This window comes from Eubalaena glacialis, chromosome 14 (assembly GCF_028564815.1).
Source record: "Eubalaena glacialis isolate mEubGla1 chromosome 14, mEubGla1.1.hap2.+ XY, whole genome shotgun sequence".
NCBI classification, from domain to species: Eukaryota; Metazoa; Chordata; class Mammalia; order Artiodactyla; family Balaenidae; genus Eubalaena; species Eubalaena glacialis.
In genome coordinates, this window is record NC_083729.1 from 79,438,747 (window position 1) to 79,456,679 (window position 17,933).

The following is a 17,933-nucleotide window of genomic DNA, read 5'->3' on the forward strand; positions in this document are numbered from 1 at the left end:
CTGACTGGTCAGAACCTGAATACATGTGAAAGGGAGAAAGAACTAGCCATATGAGAGACTATGTAGGAAGTATCAGAGACTCTGGGTTTTTGAATCTCTGATGTTTTCTATACTTATGTCTTTTTCTGAGAATCCTTTTACTCTAAGGACTTTTTCATTCTGTTCTTTTCTGGAAATTTATTATTTCAGTTCATTCAGAGCAAGCAAATGCTTTGTACACAGTATAGTGGAGGATTCAAAAGAAATATAAACTACATTCTTTGCTCTAATAAGGATCTTATAAACTGTCAAGGTTAACACGTAAAGCAATCAGCAAACTCTCTTAAGACCATAAAGATTACGGCTGGCCTGTGTGGCGCTGAGTATAAATAAGGATGATAGGAGTTGAAATATGCAAAGATCATTGTTAGCTGGAGTGTTTGTGTAGAGTTCATGGAGGAGGTGGAACTTGTACTCTGTGTGCAGGACATAGAGTTTGAATAGGTTAAGGGTGAGATGCTCTAGAAAGGAGTGGCAACGTGAACAAAAGTATGTAGGTACAGGATTGTCGTGAATGTGGACAGTTGAAAAATCAGGACTAAGTGATGATGGACCGTCACAGATATGTACGTGTGTATGTGCAAATCTGTGTATGCATGTACGTACGTGTACTGTGTATAAATACACATGGATATTCCTAGTTTCTAATACATGAAACTAGCTCATATACATAAACACATGCATATATACACACACACAAACACACGCATATACACACACATGCACAAATACACCCACACATATTTTCTATGTTCATGTATATGAAATTAGTTCCCTTATGTCTTGTGCCATCTAGGGAATAAAGATAACGCGCTATTCTTTCTTGCTAATTTTTGTGATGAGAGGAGTTCATGTGGGAGATTCCTTTCGTGGATGGCGTAGTACTTTGTTTTTGCTGATATTAACATGTTCTGGTACAGAATAATGAAAGGAAAATTACCCCTCATCTGTGTGCTTATGGAGTCTGCCCTTCTCTCATAGCCTTTCACTCTTCCCTACAGGCCGGGGTTTGAAGTCTCACGCCTACATTCACAGTGTCCAGTTTAGTCACCATGTCTTCCTCAACCTCCACACCCTCAAGTTTTACTGCCTCCCAGACAACTATGAGATCATTGATTCCTCGCTGGAGGATATCACGGTGCGTGTCCAAGAGGTTTGGAACTAGTTATCCTGGGAGCCACCCCAGGGCTCCTGAGGATCTGCCCCACCCAAGGTCAGGGAAGAGTCTCAGTCCCTTGGGCTTCGAGAGGCTCCTTTCGCCTTGGGAGGAACCAGGGAAACAGAGTAAAGAGGTCACAATTCATAATTTTGGCCTGTGGTCTACAGCCTAGCTCTCATTTCTGCTTTTAATGTTGAGGGTTAGGACTGAAGAAATATTGCTACTTTTCAATTAGGGTGAAAGCATTTTTGTGAATTAAATTATCCTTCCATATTTTGGAGTAGGGATGTGAATTGGGCCTGCTGTTGGACAGTGGATACCAAGAGGTATACCAGCTTCTGGCTACTTTTGACATGATGCTGCCAGCATGGCCAACATGTCCATCTGTGGGCTCTGGTTTGTGACCTGTGCCAAGAGTCACTGCACTTAAGTGGGGAGTATGGAAAGTCCTCTTCGGCTTTGATTACTGTTGGAACTGTTGATTATTGCTTTCCTTTTCAGCAGTGGCTGCATGTTCAATAGAGTTGAATGCTCTATTTATTAAGGAAAGCTTGGTGTTCAGAGTATTTGAAACACTGCTTACTCCACTTCCATAACTTTTATAACAGTCTATTAAAGTTGAAGTTAAAGTGGTTAAGGACAGTATTTATAGACGGAGAAACTGAAAGGAATTCAAGCTTTCAAAGTGAGTTAGTGGCGACCCCTGACCAGTGTGTGACATGATGACCCTCATAGCTCTAGGACAGGGAAGGTTCTGATCCTGCCCCTGCAGCCACAGGGAGTCCCGAGATCTTAGTCCTGCACAAATAGGAGGTGACACTCGTGCTCCTGCACCGGGCCCATGTGCTGGCTCTGTGTGAGGTGCCACCTGGGACTCAGACTCCTGCCTCCTGCAGACTTGAGTGTCCTGCAGCTTCTCCCTGTTGTTTGTCATGGGTTTGGCTGGACCTGCGGTCTGAGGAAAGGCCTGGTGTTCAGTGACTTTGGGTTAAACACAGAGATCACCTTCTAGATGAGCAACGTGGAGCGGGCGCATTCCATGTTACCTCAGTCCTTAGACCTATTGTTGGAAGCCCTTTGGGTGGGTGGTGAGATGTTCACGACCAAAGTATCTTTTCTTTTGGCAGAAATTGCTGTTGTGGATATATCTTGTGAACTCTGTAGACTGCCCTAAAACAGCCTAGGATTTTCTTTTGCTTTGCAGTATGTGTTGAAGCCCACTTTCACAAAGCAACAGATCGCTAACTTGGACAAGCAAGCCAAGTTGTCCCGGGCATATGATGGCACCACTTACCTGCCCGGTATCGTGGGCCTGAATAACATAAAGGCCAACGACTACGCCAATGCCGTCCTTCAGGTAGGATGGAGATGGGAACCATGAGGGAGGGGGTAACCCGGGAACACTGTGAAGGTTGGCTAAGAAACAGCTGCCTTCTGGTAGAGTGCAGTCAGGTGGTCCTCAGACCCCGAGTCTTGCCAAGGACTCTTCTTGGGTGTTTGTTCTGCACCAAGCAGAACATTCCTGTCTGGGGGCTGCCGCCAAATGGTGGGCCTGTTCCAGCCTCTGGAGCTTCCAGGGAATGGGGGATGGAGCTGCGCGGGGCCTGCAGTACCAAGTAAGAGACACGTGAGCTAGATGCTGCTTTTTCTTTTCATGGTGCAGATGTTCATTGTGTTGGCTCTGTGATGTCTCTGTCCTGCCCCTGTGCTGAAGTCCTGCAATGGGAAAGGCAGAAAGCCAAAGTTGTCCTGTTTGCAATTGTTTTGCTTTTTAAAAAAATTACATAAGTAATATGCGCATATTGTAGAAAAATTAGAAAACGTTGGTAAGCATAAGAAAATAAATAATCATCCTACTTCACTCAATAAAAATTGGTTAAAAAAAACTATAAACAAGCACTTGTGTAGGGGGAAGATATAGAAAGTATAAAACAAAAGCTTCATTCCTTTCTTTCCCTAGTACTCTGTCCTGGGATAGTTAGCAGTATAGAGACCTCCAGAACTTTATTCTAAACGCATGTACACACATGCATTATGTCCTGTCATGTGGTAGTATTATGGTTTATTTTGTTATTTCCCATTTGATACATAAAATGTCACTTGTCTTACATTTTTATTTCTGTTACCAGTGTTGCAGTGAGTATCCTATATATATAGTCGTGCATTTTTTGTGACACTGTTACATTTTGGTATATTTCTTTTATAGACTTGAAAAATGCTTGTATTTTTTAATCTATGAAGTAATGTAGTATGTATATGTATCTTTGTATGTATTTTAACTTAAAAGCATATTATGAAATCAATAAATATTCTTGTGCAGCATCCTTAATGATTACATGTCAATCCATTTTGTTGAATTTAATTTATTTAACCTTCTCTTCTTGTATTAATGCACCTTGGGCCTAGATTCTAGGCTGTAGGGGGTTTGTAGCAATTTACAAACCCACCAGCAACACAAAAGGGTGTTTTTCTTTTTCTTTTTTTTTTAATTGAAGTATAGTTGATTTACAGTGTTGTGTTAGTTTCTGGTATACAGCAAAGTGATTCGGTTATGCATACATATATATATATCTATTCTTTTTCATACTCTTTTCCATCATGGTTTATTACAGGATATTGAATATAGTTTCCTGTGCTATACAGTAGGACCTTATTTATCTATTTTATATGTAGTGGTTTGTATCTGCTAATCCCAGACTCCTAATTTATCCCCTCCCCCACCCTTTTCCCTTTGGTAACCGTAAGTTTTCTATGTCTGTGAGTCTGTTTCTGTTTCATGGATAAGTTCATTTGTGTTGTGTTTTAGATTCCACATGTAAGTGATATCATATGGTATTTGTCTTTCTCTTTCTGGCTTACTTCACTTAGTATGATAATCTATAGGTCCATCCATGTTTCTGTAAAAGGCATTATTTCATTCTTTTTTATGGCTGAGTAATATTCCATTGTATATATGTACCACATCTTCTTTATCCATTCATCTGTTGGTGAACATTTAGCTTGTTTCCATGTCTTGGCTGTTGTAAATAGTGCTTCTATGAATATTGGGGTGCATGTGTTTTTTCGAATTATAGTTATCTCCAGATATATGCCTAGGAGTGGGATTGCTGGATCATACAGTAGCTCTATTTTTAGCTTTTTAAGGAACCGCCATACTGTTCTCCATAGTGACTGCACCAATTTACATTCCTACCAACAGTGTAGTAGGGTTCCCAAAAGGGTGTTCTTCATCTTGCATTGTCACTGTTACCACTGAAAAAAACTTTTTCCATTTTTTTTTTTAATGTATTTTATTTATTGATTTTTGGCTGCATTGGGTCTTCGTTGTTGTGTGCGGACTTTCTCTAGTTGCTGCGAGCGGGGGCTACTCTTCGTTGTGGTGCGTGGGCTTCTCATTGTGGTGGCTTCTCTTGTTGCGGAGCACAGGCTCTAGGCACGTGGACTTCAGTAGTTGTGGCACGCAGGCTCAGTAGTTGTGGCACGCGGGCTCTAGAGCACAGGCTCAGTAGTTGTGGCACACGGGTTTAGTTGCTCCGCGGCGTGTGGGATCCTCCCGGACCAGGGCTCGAACCCGTGTCCCCTGCATTGGCAGGCAGATTCTTAACCACTGCGCCACCAGGAAAGCCCAACTTTTTCCATTTTGATAGGTATCTCCATTTTAATTTACTTTTTAAAAATTCACTTCTAAAGTTGATTCTTATATTTTTTCATGAGTTTTTGGGCCTTATGTGCTCATTTTTCTATTATTGGTCCATTTTATTGAGGATTAAAAGTATACATATATATATTGGCCTTTTTTTTTTGCATATGTTGCACATAATTTCTTCTAGTTCTTTTTTGGCCTTTAAACTTTGTTTGTGGTATTTTTGCATGAAGAATTTGGTAAAAAATTGTAAAAGTATATCTGTGAATTTTGGGGTCTGCCATTGGTGTCATGCCTGGTCCCTGGAGAGGTCAAATTCTTAGGTGGAGAGACACTTTGCGGACTGTTCCTCTTACAGCCTCTCGTGGCTTTGTGAAGACTGTTACAGGATGGACAGATAGGATTTGAATATGGGCAGGGCAGTTAGTTTTGGCTTTGTGATGGGTTTCAGTCCCCATAGGAAGTTCTCTTTATTTATACAAATAAGTAGATCACCTGGCTCTGTAGCACAATGGATAGTGCATTGGACTTCTATTTATACAAACAAGGAGATGTACAAATCCTTTGTGATATTTCCACTAAAATGGGATTGAATGGACCAAGTACTCCATCTGGAGGCTGAAGAATTTCTCTCCAAGGACACCTACTGCTTGTATTGTTGCTGAAACCAGAGAGCAACCTCTCTCCACAGCATGGATAACCAAGAATTAGTATAAACTATCCATATGCTTCTCCTTTTTTGAGAGTAACTCTACGCAGGAAATCCTTGTTTCTTCAGCTGAGCTAAGCTTGTAGGGGCTTTCCTGATCACCTCTATCGTTATCCTGAGTTGCATCCTGAGTTATCTTCCCCAGACACGTGGGTCTTCCCCAGAGACACCTGGATTTATTGTGTTTAACAGCATCCTTCTATCCTTGCTAAAGGAATTACCTTGTCAAAGAAAGTTGTGCTCATGGTAAGCATAGCACTGACGGGGATTCATGAACCCATCAGGAGGGACCTATGGGGAGACTATGCATTTATTTAGGGTCTGTTCCGTGGTCTCCTTCCCAGTTTCATAACTCACACTAATAAGCCTGTGTTTCTTCTTGAACTAACATGGCTGGTCTTTATCTTTTTGCTTAATGAGATAAAATTAATTTTTGTTCTCTTAAACCTTTTGACTATTTTCCATCATAACAGAGTACATTCATTTTTATATACAGTTGTATCGTTTTGTTTTGTTTTCTTTTTTGTTTTGGCCATGCCACACAACATGCGGGATCTTAGTTTCCCAACCAGGGATCAGACCTGTGCCCCCTACAGTGGAAGTGCAGAGTCTTAACCACTGGACTACCAGGGAAGTCCCTGTATCATTTTATTACCACCCTCTCAATACCACATTTGGGGAAGACACCAGGTTTTACTAAGATGTTTTTCATATTGTTTTAATGTACAGTTGAGAGATGGGGGAACTGTGGTCTCCAGATAGTTCTCTCTGCCCCAGCCAAATACATGGTGAAGAAAGAGTATTTGGGTTTCTAGCCTTCAGTTCCTGTGAATCCAAACATAGTCACAGGTCTAATTAGAGTAAACAAAGGAAATTATTAAGTTGGTCAGCAGATAGGGATTTGAATACCTTTATTTTAAAACTCCTTTGTTATACCCACATTAGCAGAGTGTCTGCAGAACTGAACTTTCTATGAAACTCACTATAAAGGATGTTTCTCTAATGTGAACTCTGGGGGGGGGATTCTCTGGGAGTGCATTTGCTTCTGATTCTTTAAGGCATCACAGGCACAGTTCTATTAGAAGAACTTTAGGTGGACGAGCTTGGCTCCCAGGGGTCCTGAAGAAGGGCTATGGATTAATCGGAGTGTTTGTTTGATTTCCAGGCTCTGTCTAATGTTCCTCCTCTCCGGAACTACTTCCTGGAAGAAGACAATTATAAGAACATCAAGCGTCCTCCCGGGGATATCATGTTCTTGTTGGTCCAGCGTTTTGGAGAGCTGATGAGAAAGCTCTGGAACCCTCGAAATTTCAAGGCACATGTTTCTCCCCATGAGATGCTTCAAGCTGTCGTCCTTTGCAGCAAGAAGACTTTTCAGATCACCAAGCAAGGTAAGGAAGCAGTAATTCATGTCTTCTGACTTTAGGGCAACACAGCTAGTTTGATGAGCACATTTACTTCCACTTTGCTGTGAACCTGACAGTAGCCGGAGCGAGTGTCCAGTGCATAGTGTGGTTAGGTTCCTTACTCTTCCTTCCTCAGCCTGCCCTGCCCAGAGTCCCAAGCGATTTCAGCTGGATAGAAAGTCTGTCTGCTTTGGTGAACTAAACTCTACGACTCAGGAAAACCAGGAGGCTGGGAAAGGCACCAACCCATATTAAGCGCCTGCCACTTTTGGTTCTCATTTTGCCATGTTGCAGACTAGAATATTCTATTTTGACTATTTTTATCCCTCCAAACTCAATTAGTTATTGCCACATGAGTAGCTCTTAGTACCTGTATCTGATATGATATTCTCTAGCATCCAGGTCAGTTGATTCACCATTCACTCATGGTGCTAGTAGGTTTTAATGCTACCAGGATAAGAAACACAGTTTTTTCTTCCAAGAGCTCCTATTCTAGTGGGGAAGATAGTTACGTAGAAAGATGATTACAGGGTGTTAAGTGCTGTGATAGAGGAAGCACAACATGCTATGGGAGGGAGCACAGAGTAAGGATGCCCGTCGAGCACATGGGAGGTGGGCTGGGGGTCAGAGTGAAGGAAGAGACACCTAAGTTTTAGGTAGCGGGGAGACAGGGTGGGGTTGGGCATTCCAGGTAGAGAGGACACTGGACAGGAGCATGGAGGTGCCTGGTGCAGAGAGAAGACTGCATGTGGCTGGACCCTTGGATCCAATGATGAGAGCCGAGGTGGACCAGGTGTTGGGTTTATATGCCACTATAAGGAGGCTGGATTACATCCTGATAACAGTGGGGAGTCAGTGAAGGCTTTTAAGTAAAGATATGCCTTCACATTTTTGTTTTGAAAGCATTCTGGCTGAGGAGTGACTTAAAAGGGAAGTTCAGTAATGGCTTTTTAAATTTTCATTTTAATTTAAATTTTTTTTTTTTTCTTTTTAATATTTGGCCATGCCGCATGGCTTGCGGGATCTCAGTCACCCGACCAGGGATTGAACCAGGGCCACAGCAATGAAAGCGTCAAGTCCTAACCACTAGACCAGCAGTCAGTCCCCAACCTTTTTGGCACCAGGGAACGGTTTCGTGGAAGGCAGTTTTTCCACGGACGGGGGGCGGGAGGGTGGTGGGTGGTGGTTCAGGCTGTAGTGGGAGCGATGGGGAGCAGCGGATGAAGCTTTCCTCGCTCGCCCGCCGCTTGCCTCCTGCTCTGCGGCCCGCTTCCCAACAACGGTCCTCGGCCCAGGGGTTGGGGACCCCTGCACTAGACTACCGGGGAACTCCCAGTCATGGCTCTTGATGGGTGATGAGACTCAGGTTTGGAATAGAGATGATAATCGAAGATTTTGGTTGAACCAGAGAGCCAAGGGGAAGAGTAAAGATCAGAAGGCTGGAGTGCCAGCATGTAGTGGCCAGGTAGAGGAGGATGCCCAGGGGACGGGTGGCGTGGCCGGAGAGGAAGGAGAAACACTGAGAATGTGGAGTCATGCCAACCCGCATGTGGTTTGGACTATCATACTGTCTCCCAGCTTTGACGTACCATCTTTCTTTCTTTTCCAGGGGATGGAGTCGACTTTCTCTCCTGGTTTTTGAATGCTCTACACTCAGCTCTGGGGGGCACAAAGAAGAGAAAAAAGAGTAAGTCATGTTATTTTGTGAAAGGGAGCACTTTTTTGTTTGCTTCTTTTAAAAAACGCTTTGCAGCTTCCCATCCTTTTATCTTACCTGTTTATCTTTTTGTGTTAAGGTAGTGTCTCTGTATATACGGGCTAAATCTTGTTCCTGAATGGTTTTCTCTCCATTTTTCTTTATTAGAATATGGTTATATCTCATGGCATTTTTAATAAGTGGAAATGGCTATATAATTGTGCTTTAGAAATCCTGACCCAGTTTCAAACTGGGGGGCTGGGCAGCGTGTTGTAGACATGCTAGTGATGCCAGAGTGAGGGCTTGGTGGGCGGATTGCCTGGCTTGTAATTTGGTGGAACAAACTAAAAGCTCGTCCCTCGCCCTGAGCGTGTACTTGGGGAGATGAGGCTGGCCTCTCTATAGATTCTCAGACCTTGAGTCTCTGTGTTTCTTAGCATCCAGGTTGGCTTAGCACTAGCTAGACATTTTTCATGAATGCCAAAAATAACTCTTAGCTTAGAGACTGCTGAACCAGGTGAATAATTTTGGAGACCTAATGCAGTTTTCTTCTTTCTGTGTTCTGATGGTGTTGGTTTCTTCATGTGGGATTGTGGCCTCGTGCTTTTTCTGTCAGATAGCCCTGCCACCTCTTCAAGTATCTTCAGCCTGTGCGCCCCATCTCTCTTGGGAAGAAGATAGACATAAAATAATTATACACAAATACTTATAAAGGTATAATTTAGTGGTATATGTTACAAAGGTTCTTCTGTGCTTAGTGAGAGCTTTGGGTCTTATGCTGGAAGATGCTGGTTTATTTCAGAAATTTAGGAGTTAGGACTGTATTTTGGAAATGCTTTCCAAACTGACAGAATTTGCATTTTGATTTCTGTTTGTACAGCTATTGTGACTGATGTTTTCCAGGGTTCCATGAGGATCTTCACTAAAAAGCTTCCTCATCCTGATTTGGTGAGTGGCTTGAACCGAGTTTTGGACCGATTTATATCACCTGAGGGGATTTAGGGTTGACAGAGAGATGCTTAGATAACTGGTACAGCCTTTTGCTCCAGGAAGAGGTTCTACAGTACACCTGCCAAGTGGCACTTCCCCTAGGTTCCTGTTGCACCAGTGTGCTTAAGTTTGGGAGGTAGTGGTTGGATATACAGTTGACCTTTGAACAACACAGGTTTGAACTGCACTAGTTCACTTATACATGGATTTTTTTCAATACATAAAACTACTACGTTTACGTTTAGCAGTTGATTGAATCCGAGGATGCGGAATCTGTGGACATGGAGGGCCAACTATAGGACTTGAGCATCCGTGGATTTTGGTATCCAAGGCAGCTCCTGGAACCAACCATAGATACCGAGGGATGACTGATTTCAGTGTTCTGGCCACTGGGTGGTGCTGGTGTGTTTTTTCCAGAAAGCTCAGATAAGCTTTCTAGATCATCTAAAAACTTTTAAAAGAGTCTGGTATTTAAATAAAATCTCTCTTTAGATGGAATCCCGGTTTTTGCATTAATCTAAACAGGTACAACTGCACGTGAAAGTGCCCAGTCTCTTGGTCACCCCTCTTGGTTCACTTCAATATTAAATGAAGTAAATGTAACAGAAACATCGCTTCTTCCCACCTGTGGTGTTCTCCACTCTGCTCACACTTCTTCCCTCCTTTTCCTTCTCCCTCATTGCTAGCCAGCAGAAGAAAAAGAGCAGCTGCTCCATAATGATGAGTACCAAGAGACGATGGTGGAGTCCACGTTTATGTACCTGACGCTGGACCTTCCTACTGCCCCCCTCTACAAGGACGAGAAGGAGCAGCTCATTATCCCCCAGGTGCCGCTCTTCAACATCTTGGCCAAGTTCAACGGCATCACTGAGAAGGTAGCCCATTAGCACACCTGCCCTGCTGATACCCCTTTCTCTCTCTTGACATCTTTCTTTTTATACTTGAAAATTGCCACATGTAGGTAATGCGTTTATTTTAAAGTGTATTGTGTTTATTGAGCCTCCCAGACTTCCTGGTGTTTCACCCCCACCTCTTAACTTGAGTTACAGTGCCTCTGGGTAGTATGGAGGAAGGAAGGGGGTATTTAGAATAGTAGAAACTCACAAAAGTACGAAAAACTCCCGTCTTTTAAAAAACAGGACATCAGTATTAAAGTGGAAAAAAAACAGAACTAAAATACAAATACAATGAAAAAATTTATTCTTATTCTACCATCGCTCTGCATCAGGTTAAAGGTTTCTTTTTATCTGCTGAGTTAACCGTTTCTTGGATTAATTCCCTTCTTCATCCTAGACAAATTTAATCCTTTTTGATTCTTTTAAACTTTGGTTCTTTTTTTTTAACTTGATGCCTCATTCCAAACCCTTTCTGCTCTCTTTTTTAGCTAAAGTTCATTGGTTTTCAGATAGTAAATGCCCATTTCTCCCCCCCAACCCCATCCCCTCCTCTCGCTCTCTCTCACACACGCACACGCATAGAGATAGGTAACCTAAAATATCTAGACTGTTTCTTAGGCTCATTTCATTTTGGGGAGGCAAGAGACCTTGGGGCTCATCTAGTTCAGTTTATTTTATTTGGTTTTAGTTTATATTGGTTTTAAATGACAGACCTGGGGATTTTTTCATCTGACTTTTTCAACTATGCCACATGGTCCCTATTATTACTGCTTGTTCAAATTTAAGTAATATTAAGATTCCCGTGGACCTTCAGTATTGATTTAAACTTATTGTTATTATAATATTACTTAAATTAGTATAAACATCAATGTTGGTATAAGCTTTTTATACCTACAGCTTTTAAGCACATATTAAATTATAACAAACTTTTATACAAACAAAACTTTGAAACCAATAAAATTGGTTAATAGTGCTCTTGTAATGTGAGTTTAGCTAAAACCTTGCTGTGTGAATGTGGTACTGATGTCCAGGGTGAAATCCTTCCCCCCAGTATTTTCTCATAAATTCCAGAGAAACCTTTTCAAGTTAGGCTATGACATCATTTAGGTGTTAAATCTGTCTATCCTTCACTACTCTGAGATAACTAAAAATAGTGCTTCTTGATGTCAACTTGTTCATAGACACAGATGTGGGCAGTGAAATCTCTTGGCATTTACTTGATTAAAAATTTTTCTTTGCTTTTAGCACAGTATTTTATTTCAGTCACGCAGAGATGAGTTACTTCATATCACCAAAAAGACATTTGTTCCAATAGTGCTTATACCCTTGAATGATCAGAAATTTACTTAAAAGAAGGTGTGGCTGTGGTATGTGTGCTAGAACTGGAAAGTTTTTATTTCTCCAACGCTGTCAGGTTACTCATCATGTGGCAAGGGAACTTAGTTTTTTAAAAAGTAGCAGTTCTGGGGCTTCCCTGGTGGTGCAGTGGTTGAGAATCTGCCTGCCAATTCAGGGGACACGGGTTCGAGCCCTGGTCTGGGAAGATCCCACATGCCGCAGAGCAACTAGGCCCGCGAGCCACAACTACTGAGCCTGCGCGTCTGGAGCCTGTGCTCCGCAACAAGAGAGGCCACGATAGTGAGAGGCCCGCGCACTGTGATGGAGAGTGGCCCCCGCTTGCCGCAACTAGAGAAAGCCCTCACACAGAAACGAAGACCCAACACAGCCAAAAATAAATTAAAAAAAAAAAAAAAAAAAAAGTAGCAGTTCTATGGAGATACAATTCACAGCACCATATAATTAAGCTATTTAAAGTTTACAGTTCAGTGGTTTTCTCCTACATTCACAGATCTTTGCAGCCACCACCAGAGTCAGCTTTAGAACATTTTCATCATCGATGTTTTTTATCGCCCTTTAGTTATCATTCCAACCCTCTTGTCTTCCCCAGCCCTAGACAACTACTAATCTACTTTCTGCCTCTATAGATTTGCCTCTTCTGGACATTTCATATAATATGTGGTCTTTTGTGATTTGCTTCTTTCACTTAGTATAGCGTTTTCAGGGTTCATTCATGTTGTAGCATCTATCAGTACTTCATTCCTTTTTGCAGCCAAATAATATCCCATTGTATGAATACACCACATTTTGTTTATTCATTCATCAGCTGATGGACATTTGGAGTTGTTTTCACCTTTCTGCTGTTATGAATAATGCTACTATAAATACCAGTCTACAAGTTTTTGTGTGGACATGTGTTCATTTCTCTTGGGTGGGTATTGGGGAGTGGAATTGCTGAGTCATATGGTAACTCTTATGGTTAGCCATTTGAAGAACTGCCAGACTGTTTTCCGAAGTGGCTGCACTATGTTATATTCCTACCACCAGTGTATGAGTGTTCCAGTTTCTCTACATCTTCACCAATGTTTGTTACTGTTCATCTTCTAGATTATAGGCATCCTAGTAGGTGTGAAGTGGTATCTCAGTATGGTTTTGATTTGTATTTCCATGATGACTAATGATGTTAACCATTTTTTCATGTGCTCATTGGGCATTTGCATATCATCTTTGGAGAAATGTTTATTTAGATACTTTGTGCATTTTTAAAATTAGGTTATTTGTCTATTTATTATTATTGAGTTGTAGGAATTCTGTATATAATCTAGATACCAGTCTCTTATCAAATGTATGATTTGCAAATATTTTCTCCCATTCTGTGGCTTGCATTTTCACCCTCTTGGTAGTATCATTTGAGGCATAAAAGTTTTAATTTTGTTGAAATACTGTCTAGTTTTTCTTTTATAGTGTGTGCTTTTGTTGTCATATGTAAGAATCCATTGTTAAATCCCAGGTCATGAAGATTTACTCTTGTGTTTTCATCTAAGACTTTTGTAGTTTTAGCTCTTACATTTCAGGCCTTTAATTCATTTTAAGTAAATTTTAGTATATGGTGTAAAGTACAAGGTCCAACTTTATTCTTTTGCATATGACTGACTGTCTAGTTGTCCTAGTACTATTTGTTGAAAAGACTATTCTTTTCGCATTGAATGGTCTTGGCACCCTTGTTGAAAAATCATTTGACCATAGACACATGGGTTTATTTCTGGACTCTCAATTTTATTCCGTTGACGTATATGTCAAGACCACAGTCTTGGTTATTACTGCTTTGTAGTTAGTTTTGAAATCAGAAACTGTGAATCCTCCAACTTTGTTCTTTTTCAAGATAGTTCTGGCTATTCTGGGTTCCTTGCAATTCCTTGCACATTCAAATTTGAGGATCAGCTTGTGGATTTCTACAAAGAAGCTAGCTGGTATTCTGACAGGGATTGTGTTGAATCTGTAGGTTAGTTTGGCAATTATTGCCATCTTAATAATAGAAGTCTTCTGATTCATAAACATGGGATGTTTTTCTATTTATTTATCTTCTTTAATTTCTTTCAACAATGTTTTATAGCTTTCAGAGTATGTTTTGAACTTCTTTTAAGTTTATTCCTAAATATTTTATTCTTTTTGATGCCATTATAAATGGAGTTGTTTTCTTAAGTTTAGTTTTGGATTGCTAATTGCATGTGTGTAGAAATACAGTTGATTTTTGTATATTGATTTTGTAGCCTGCAACCTTGCCAAACTTTTAAAGTGGATTTCTTAGGATTTTCCACATACAAGATCATGTCATCTGCAAACAGAGATAGTTTTATTTCTTCCTTTCCAATCTGGATGCTTCTTATTTGCTTATTTAAGTTTTATTGCCTAATTGCTCTGGCTGGAACCTCTAGTACAGTGTTGAATAGAAGTGGTAAATGCAGACATCCTTATGTCGTACCTGATCTTAAGGGAGCACACCCAGGCTTTCACCAGTAAGTATGATGTTAGCTGTGGATTTTTCATAGATACCCTTTATCAGGTTGAGGAAGTTCTTTCTATCTGTAGTTTACTGAGTGTTTTTCTCAGGATAAGGTGTTGGGTTTTGTCAAATGCTTTTTTGTGTCTAATGGATGATTGTATAGTTTTCGGTTATTGCTGTTTATTGCCTTATTATTTTATTAATATGAAATGGTACATTACATTAATTGATTTTTGGATGTTAAGCTACCTTTGTATTCCTGGATAAATCATACTTGGTCATGTATAATTGGTGTATAATTCTCTGTTGTTGTTTATGTTGGAATTGGTTTGCTAGTATTTTGTTGAGGATTTTGGCATCCATATTCATAGAAATATTGATCTGTAGTTGTCTTTTCTTGTGATGTGATGCTCCAGAGAGTGATGGTCTCATTGGTATTTCCTCTCTGATTATGATTAGTCTTTCATTCCTATCTCTTAGTTTTTACTGTACTACATTGTGTTTGTGTTAAGGAAAAGTAAATATATGTTCACTAGCTTTTAAGCCTCTTGGGCTGAGGAGAATGTCCTGGGCGCCCACCACTCCATCCCCTCAAACGTGCTGAGTGAGGCCTCAGTAAACGTTGCCCAACAGATTGCACTTGACCCACCAGTCTCGGGGCCTTTGAGGAGGAAGGAACGTGGGATGTCAGTTGACAGCTCTGCTGGAAAACCCTCAGTGATGAGGGGCTCCTCGCTGCCTCATAAGTGCCTGTTCAACAGTGCATGCGTCTAATGGTCAGGAAGCTCTTCTTTATTTTGAATTAAGTGAGACTCTCATGGTTTTTAAATTCTGAGCTTTTAGCAAATCCTCTTTTTCACTTGACATTTTTGTTTTCCTTATAGAAAGGAATATCCATGTTACTGTGGTTGGAGTTCAACAGTAAGATTGTGTGCTGGCTGAAATGCAGCCCACAGTTGAGGTATTTTAGCCGTAGCTAAACAGCTATTCCTCAGCCTTGTAGGTGGTTTCTGGGATCAGGTGTCTTCTTTTTTTTTTTTTTTTTTTTTTTAATTTTTATTTATTTATTTATGGCTGTGTTGGGTCTTCGTTTCTGTGCGAGGGCTTTCTCTAGTTGTGGCAAGCGGGGGCCACTCTTCATCGCGGTGCGCAGGCCTCTTACTGTCACGGCCTCTCTTGTTGCGGAGCACAGGCTCCAGACGCGCAGGCTCAGTAATTGTGGCTCACGGGCCCAGCTGCTCCACGGCCTGTGGGATCTTCCCAGACCAGGGCTCGAACCCGTGTGCCCTGCATTGGCAGGCAGATTCTCAACCACTGTGCCACCAGGGAAGCCCGGATCAGGTGTCTTCTGAATTCTACATGTAAGGCAAAATTATATTAAAAAACCCAAAACAAGCCAAAACAAAACTCATGTCCCTGCTCTAATTTGATAATTTTCTTTTCTCTCTCTAGGAATATAAGACTTACAAGGAGAACTTTCTGAAGCGCTTCCAGCTCACCAAGCTGCCTCCATATTTAATCTTTTGTATTAAGAGATTCACTAAGAACAATTTCTTTGTGGAGAAGAATCCGACTATTGTCAACTTCCCTATTACGTGAGTGTTCCCCTCCTTCACTTCCTCTTAGGGGGCATGAGCTTGAATTTCTTTTTATATCTTTGTGCCACTCTTAGTTTTGGACTGTCTTAGTTGGAGATTGCAAGGCACCTACCTACACTACATAAGTTAAGGGTTTTTATTGGAAGAATAGAGATATTTTAGGGGCCTCAAAGATGGATGTTTCTCTGGAGGCAATTCCTCTTTTATCTTCTCTTCTGTTGCTTGCTGGGAATTGTAGTCTTTCAGTAAAGGGAAGAACAGTTGGTAAAAGTAGGGTAGAACAGGTAGGATTCTCCTGGCTTTGAAGATAATCCTGAGCAGTTAGTCTGTCCATCTGTTTGCTGGTCATTGCATCTTGTATGCTGTAGTTAAGGAGGGACAGTGGGGATGACTCTAGATTTGTCTTGCTTTCTTGGGGCCCTACTACCTTATTTCTTCCCTAGAGGATAAAGTCTGAAATGTGTTCAGTTTCTTCCTATTGATGAGGAAGTTATCGATTTTGATGTATAGTCTTATTTTTAATTGACCATGCAGTTGTCCTTTTGCAAACATTTATGAGTGTTCTCATGGGAAATTTGGAGGAGTCACAGAAGGCTCCTGCAAGACCCTTTTGGGGGTAGACAGTTGGTTTCCAGTTCTCAAGAGACTTGGTTTTTCACACTCTGAAGATGATCTCTCTGAGAACCCGGAGAAGCCTGGTGGCAGGGCTGGCAGGGAGAAATGTGGGTCTGTGTGTGGGCGTTTAGATAAGGTAAGAGCGGAGCCCTAAGGTGGTTTCTTACCGAGAACGATGTGGATGGATGGATGATAGGATTACGTGCTGTAAGAGCTCAGGAGTGTGGTGTTTTTAAACCTTAGAAAGTAGTTTGGGAGCTGTAATGGGCAAATGTTCATCTTCTCTTGTCTTTCTACCTCCATCGCCTCCATCTTCCAGATGCCCAGACTGTTCCAGGACTGCCAGTGTTCTTTGAAAATAGTACCAGTTATTTTTTTTTTTAATAAATTTATTTATTTTATTTATTTATTTTTGGCTGCATTGGGTCTTCGTTGCTGCGCGCAGGCTTTCTCCAGTTGCAGCGAGCAGGGGCTATTCTTCTTTGCGGCGCGCGGGCTTCTCATTGCGGTGGCTTCTCTTGTTGTGGAGCACGGGCTCTAGGCACGCAGGCTTCAGTAGTTGTGGCGCTCGGGCTTAGTTGCTCCGCGGCATGTGGAATCTTCCCGAACCAGGGATCGAACCCGTGTCCCCTGCATTGGCAGGCGGATTCTTAACCATTGCGCCACCAGCGAAGTCCCAGTACCGGTTCTTAATTCTGTGTAGTGTTTAAGAGGGTAGCAACTAAAATTAAAGAAGTCTGAGTTCTGTGCTGTCCTAGCCATGTGGCCTTGGGCAGGTCATTTGCATATTCTCTCCTGGATTAAATGAGAAGCTTGGACTAGATGAGCCCTAGGGGTCCTTCCAGGTGTAACATTTTATTGTTTCTGGTTCCATCATCACCAGGACTCTGAGAACAGTGGGGGGTGAGGAGAGAAAACCTTTGTAGTTAGGATTACAGGAGAACTTCTTTTTCTCTTTTCACACACTTTTCATCCTGTTCTTCTCTAGTATCGTATTTGTGTGACAAGTAGAATGAAATCGGGGGACATGAAGGCCAGCTCTCTGCCAACTTGCATAGGACCACAGAGGGGCTTTCCTTGAAAGTCTGTGTATCAGGGTTTTAGTTCAGAACTGGGCTTTTGTGAATTGCCACAGTCACCAGTTTGTTCCTGGAAGGAAGGAGCGCCCTTGACTCCAGGGCAGCTCCAGAGGAAGGACTGTGTGTTGGTGGTAGTTCCTGCTCAGTCACCACAGAAATTTCCTTACTCCGGCAGTTTCTTTTATATTGGACCTGGAGTATGTTTATTTTGCCACCAGTTGCATTTGGATTTTTGGTAACTGTGACTTCAGTAGTTTGTCTT

General features: G+C 41.6%; 1 protein-coding gene across 5 annotated transcripts in view; it reads left to right on the forward strand.

The window, feature by feature from the left end:
• The window catches only part of USP39 (ubiquitin specific peptidase 39), a 35,602-nt gene that overhangs the window by 4,765 nt on the left and 12,904 nt on the right, over window positions 1-17,933 (forward strand). For all 5 annotated transcript variants that reach the window (XM_061168704.1, XM_061168707.1, XM_061168708.1 and 2 more), the window contains 7 exons: window positions 1,041-1,177; window positions 2,403-2,555; window positions 6,716-6,941; window positions 8,566-8,643; window positions 9,533-9,600; window positions 10,329-10,517; window positions 15,832-15,974. In XM_061168704.1, the coding sequence (XP_061024687.1) occupies window positions 1,041-1,177; window positions 2,403-2,555; window positions 6,716-6,941; window positions 8,566-8,643; window positions 9,533-9,600; window positions 10,329-10,517; window positions 15,832-15,974 (994 nt within the window). The remainder of the gene's footprint in view (window positions 1-1,040; window positions 1,178-2,402; window positions 2,556-6,715; window positions 6,942-8,565; window positions 8,644-9,532; window positions 9,601-10,328; window positions 10,518-15,831; window positions 15,975-17,933) is intronic.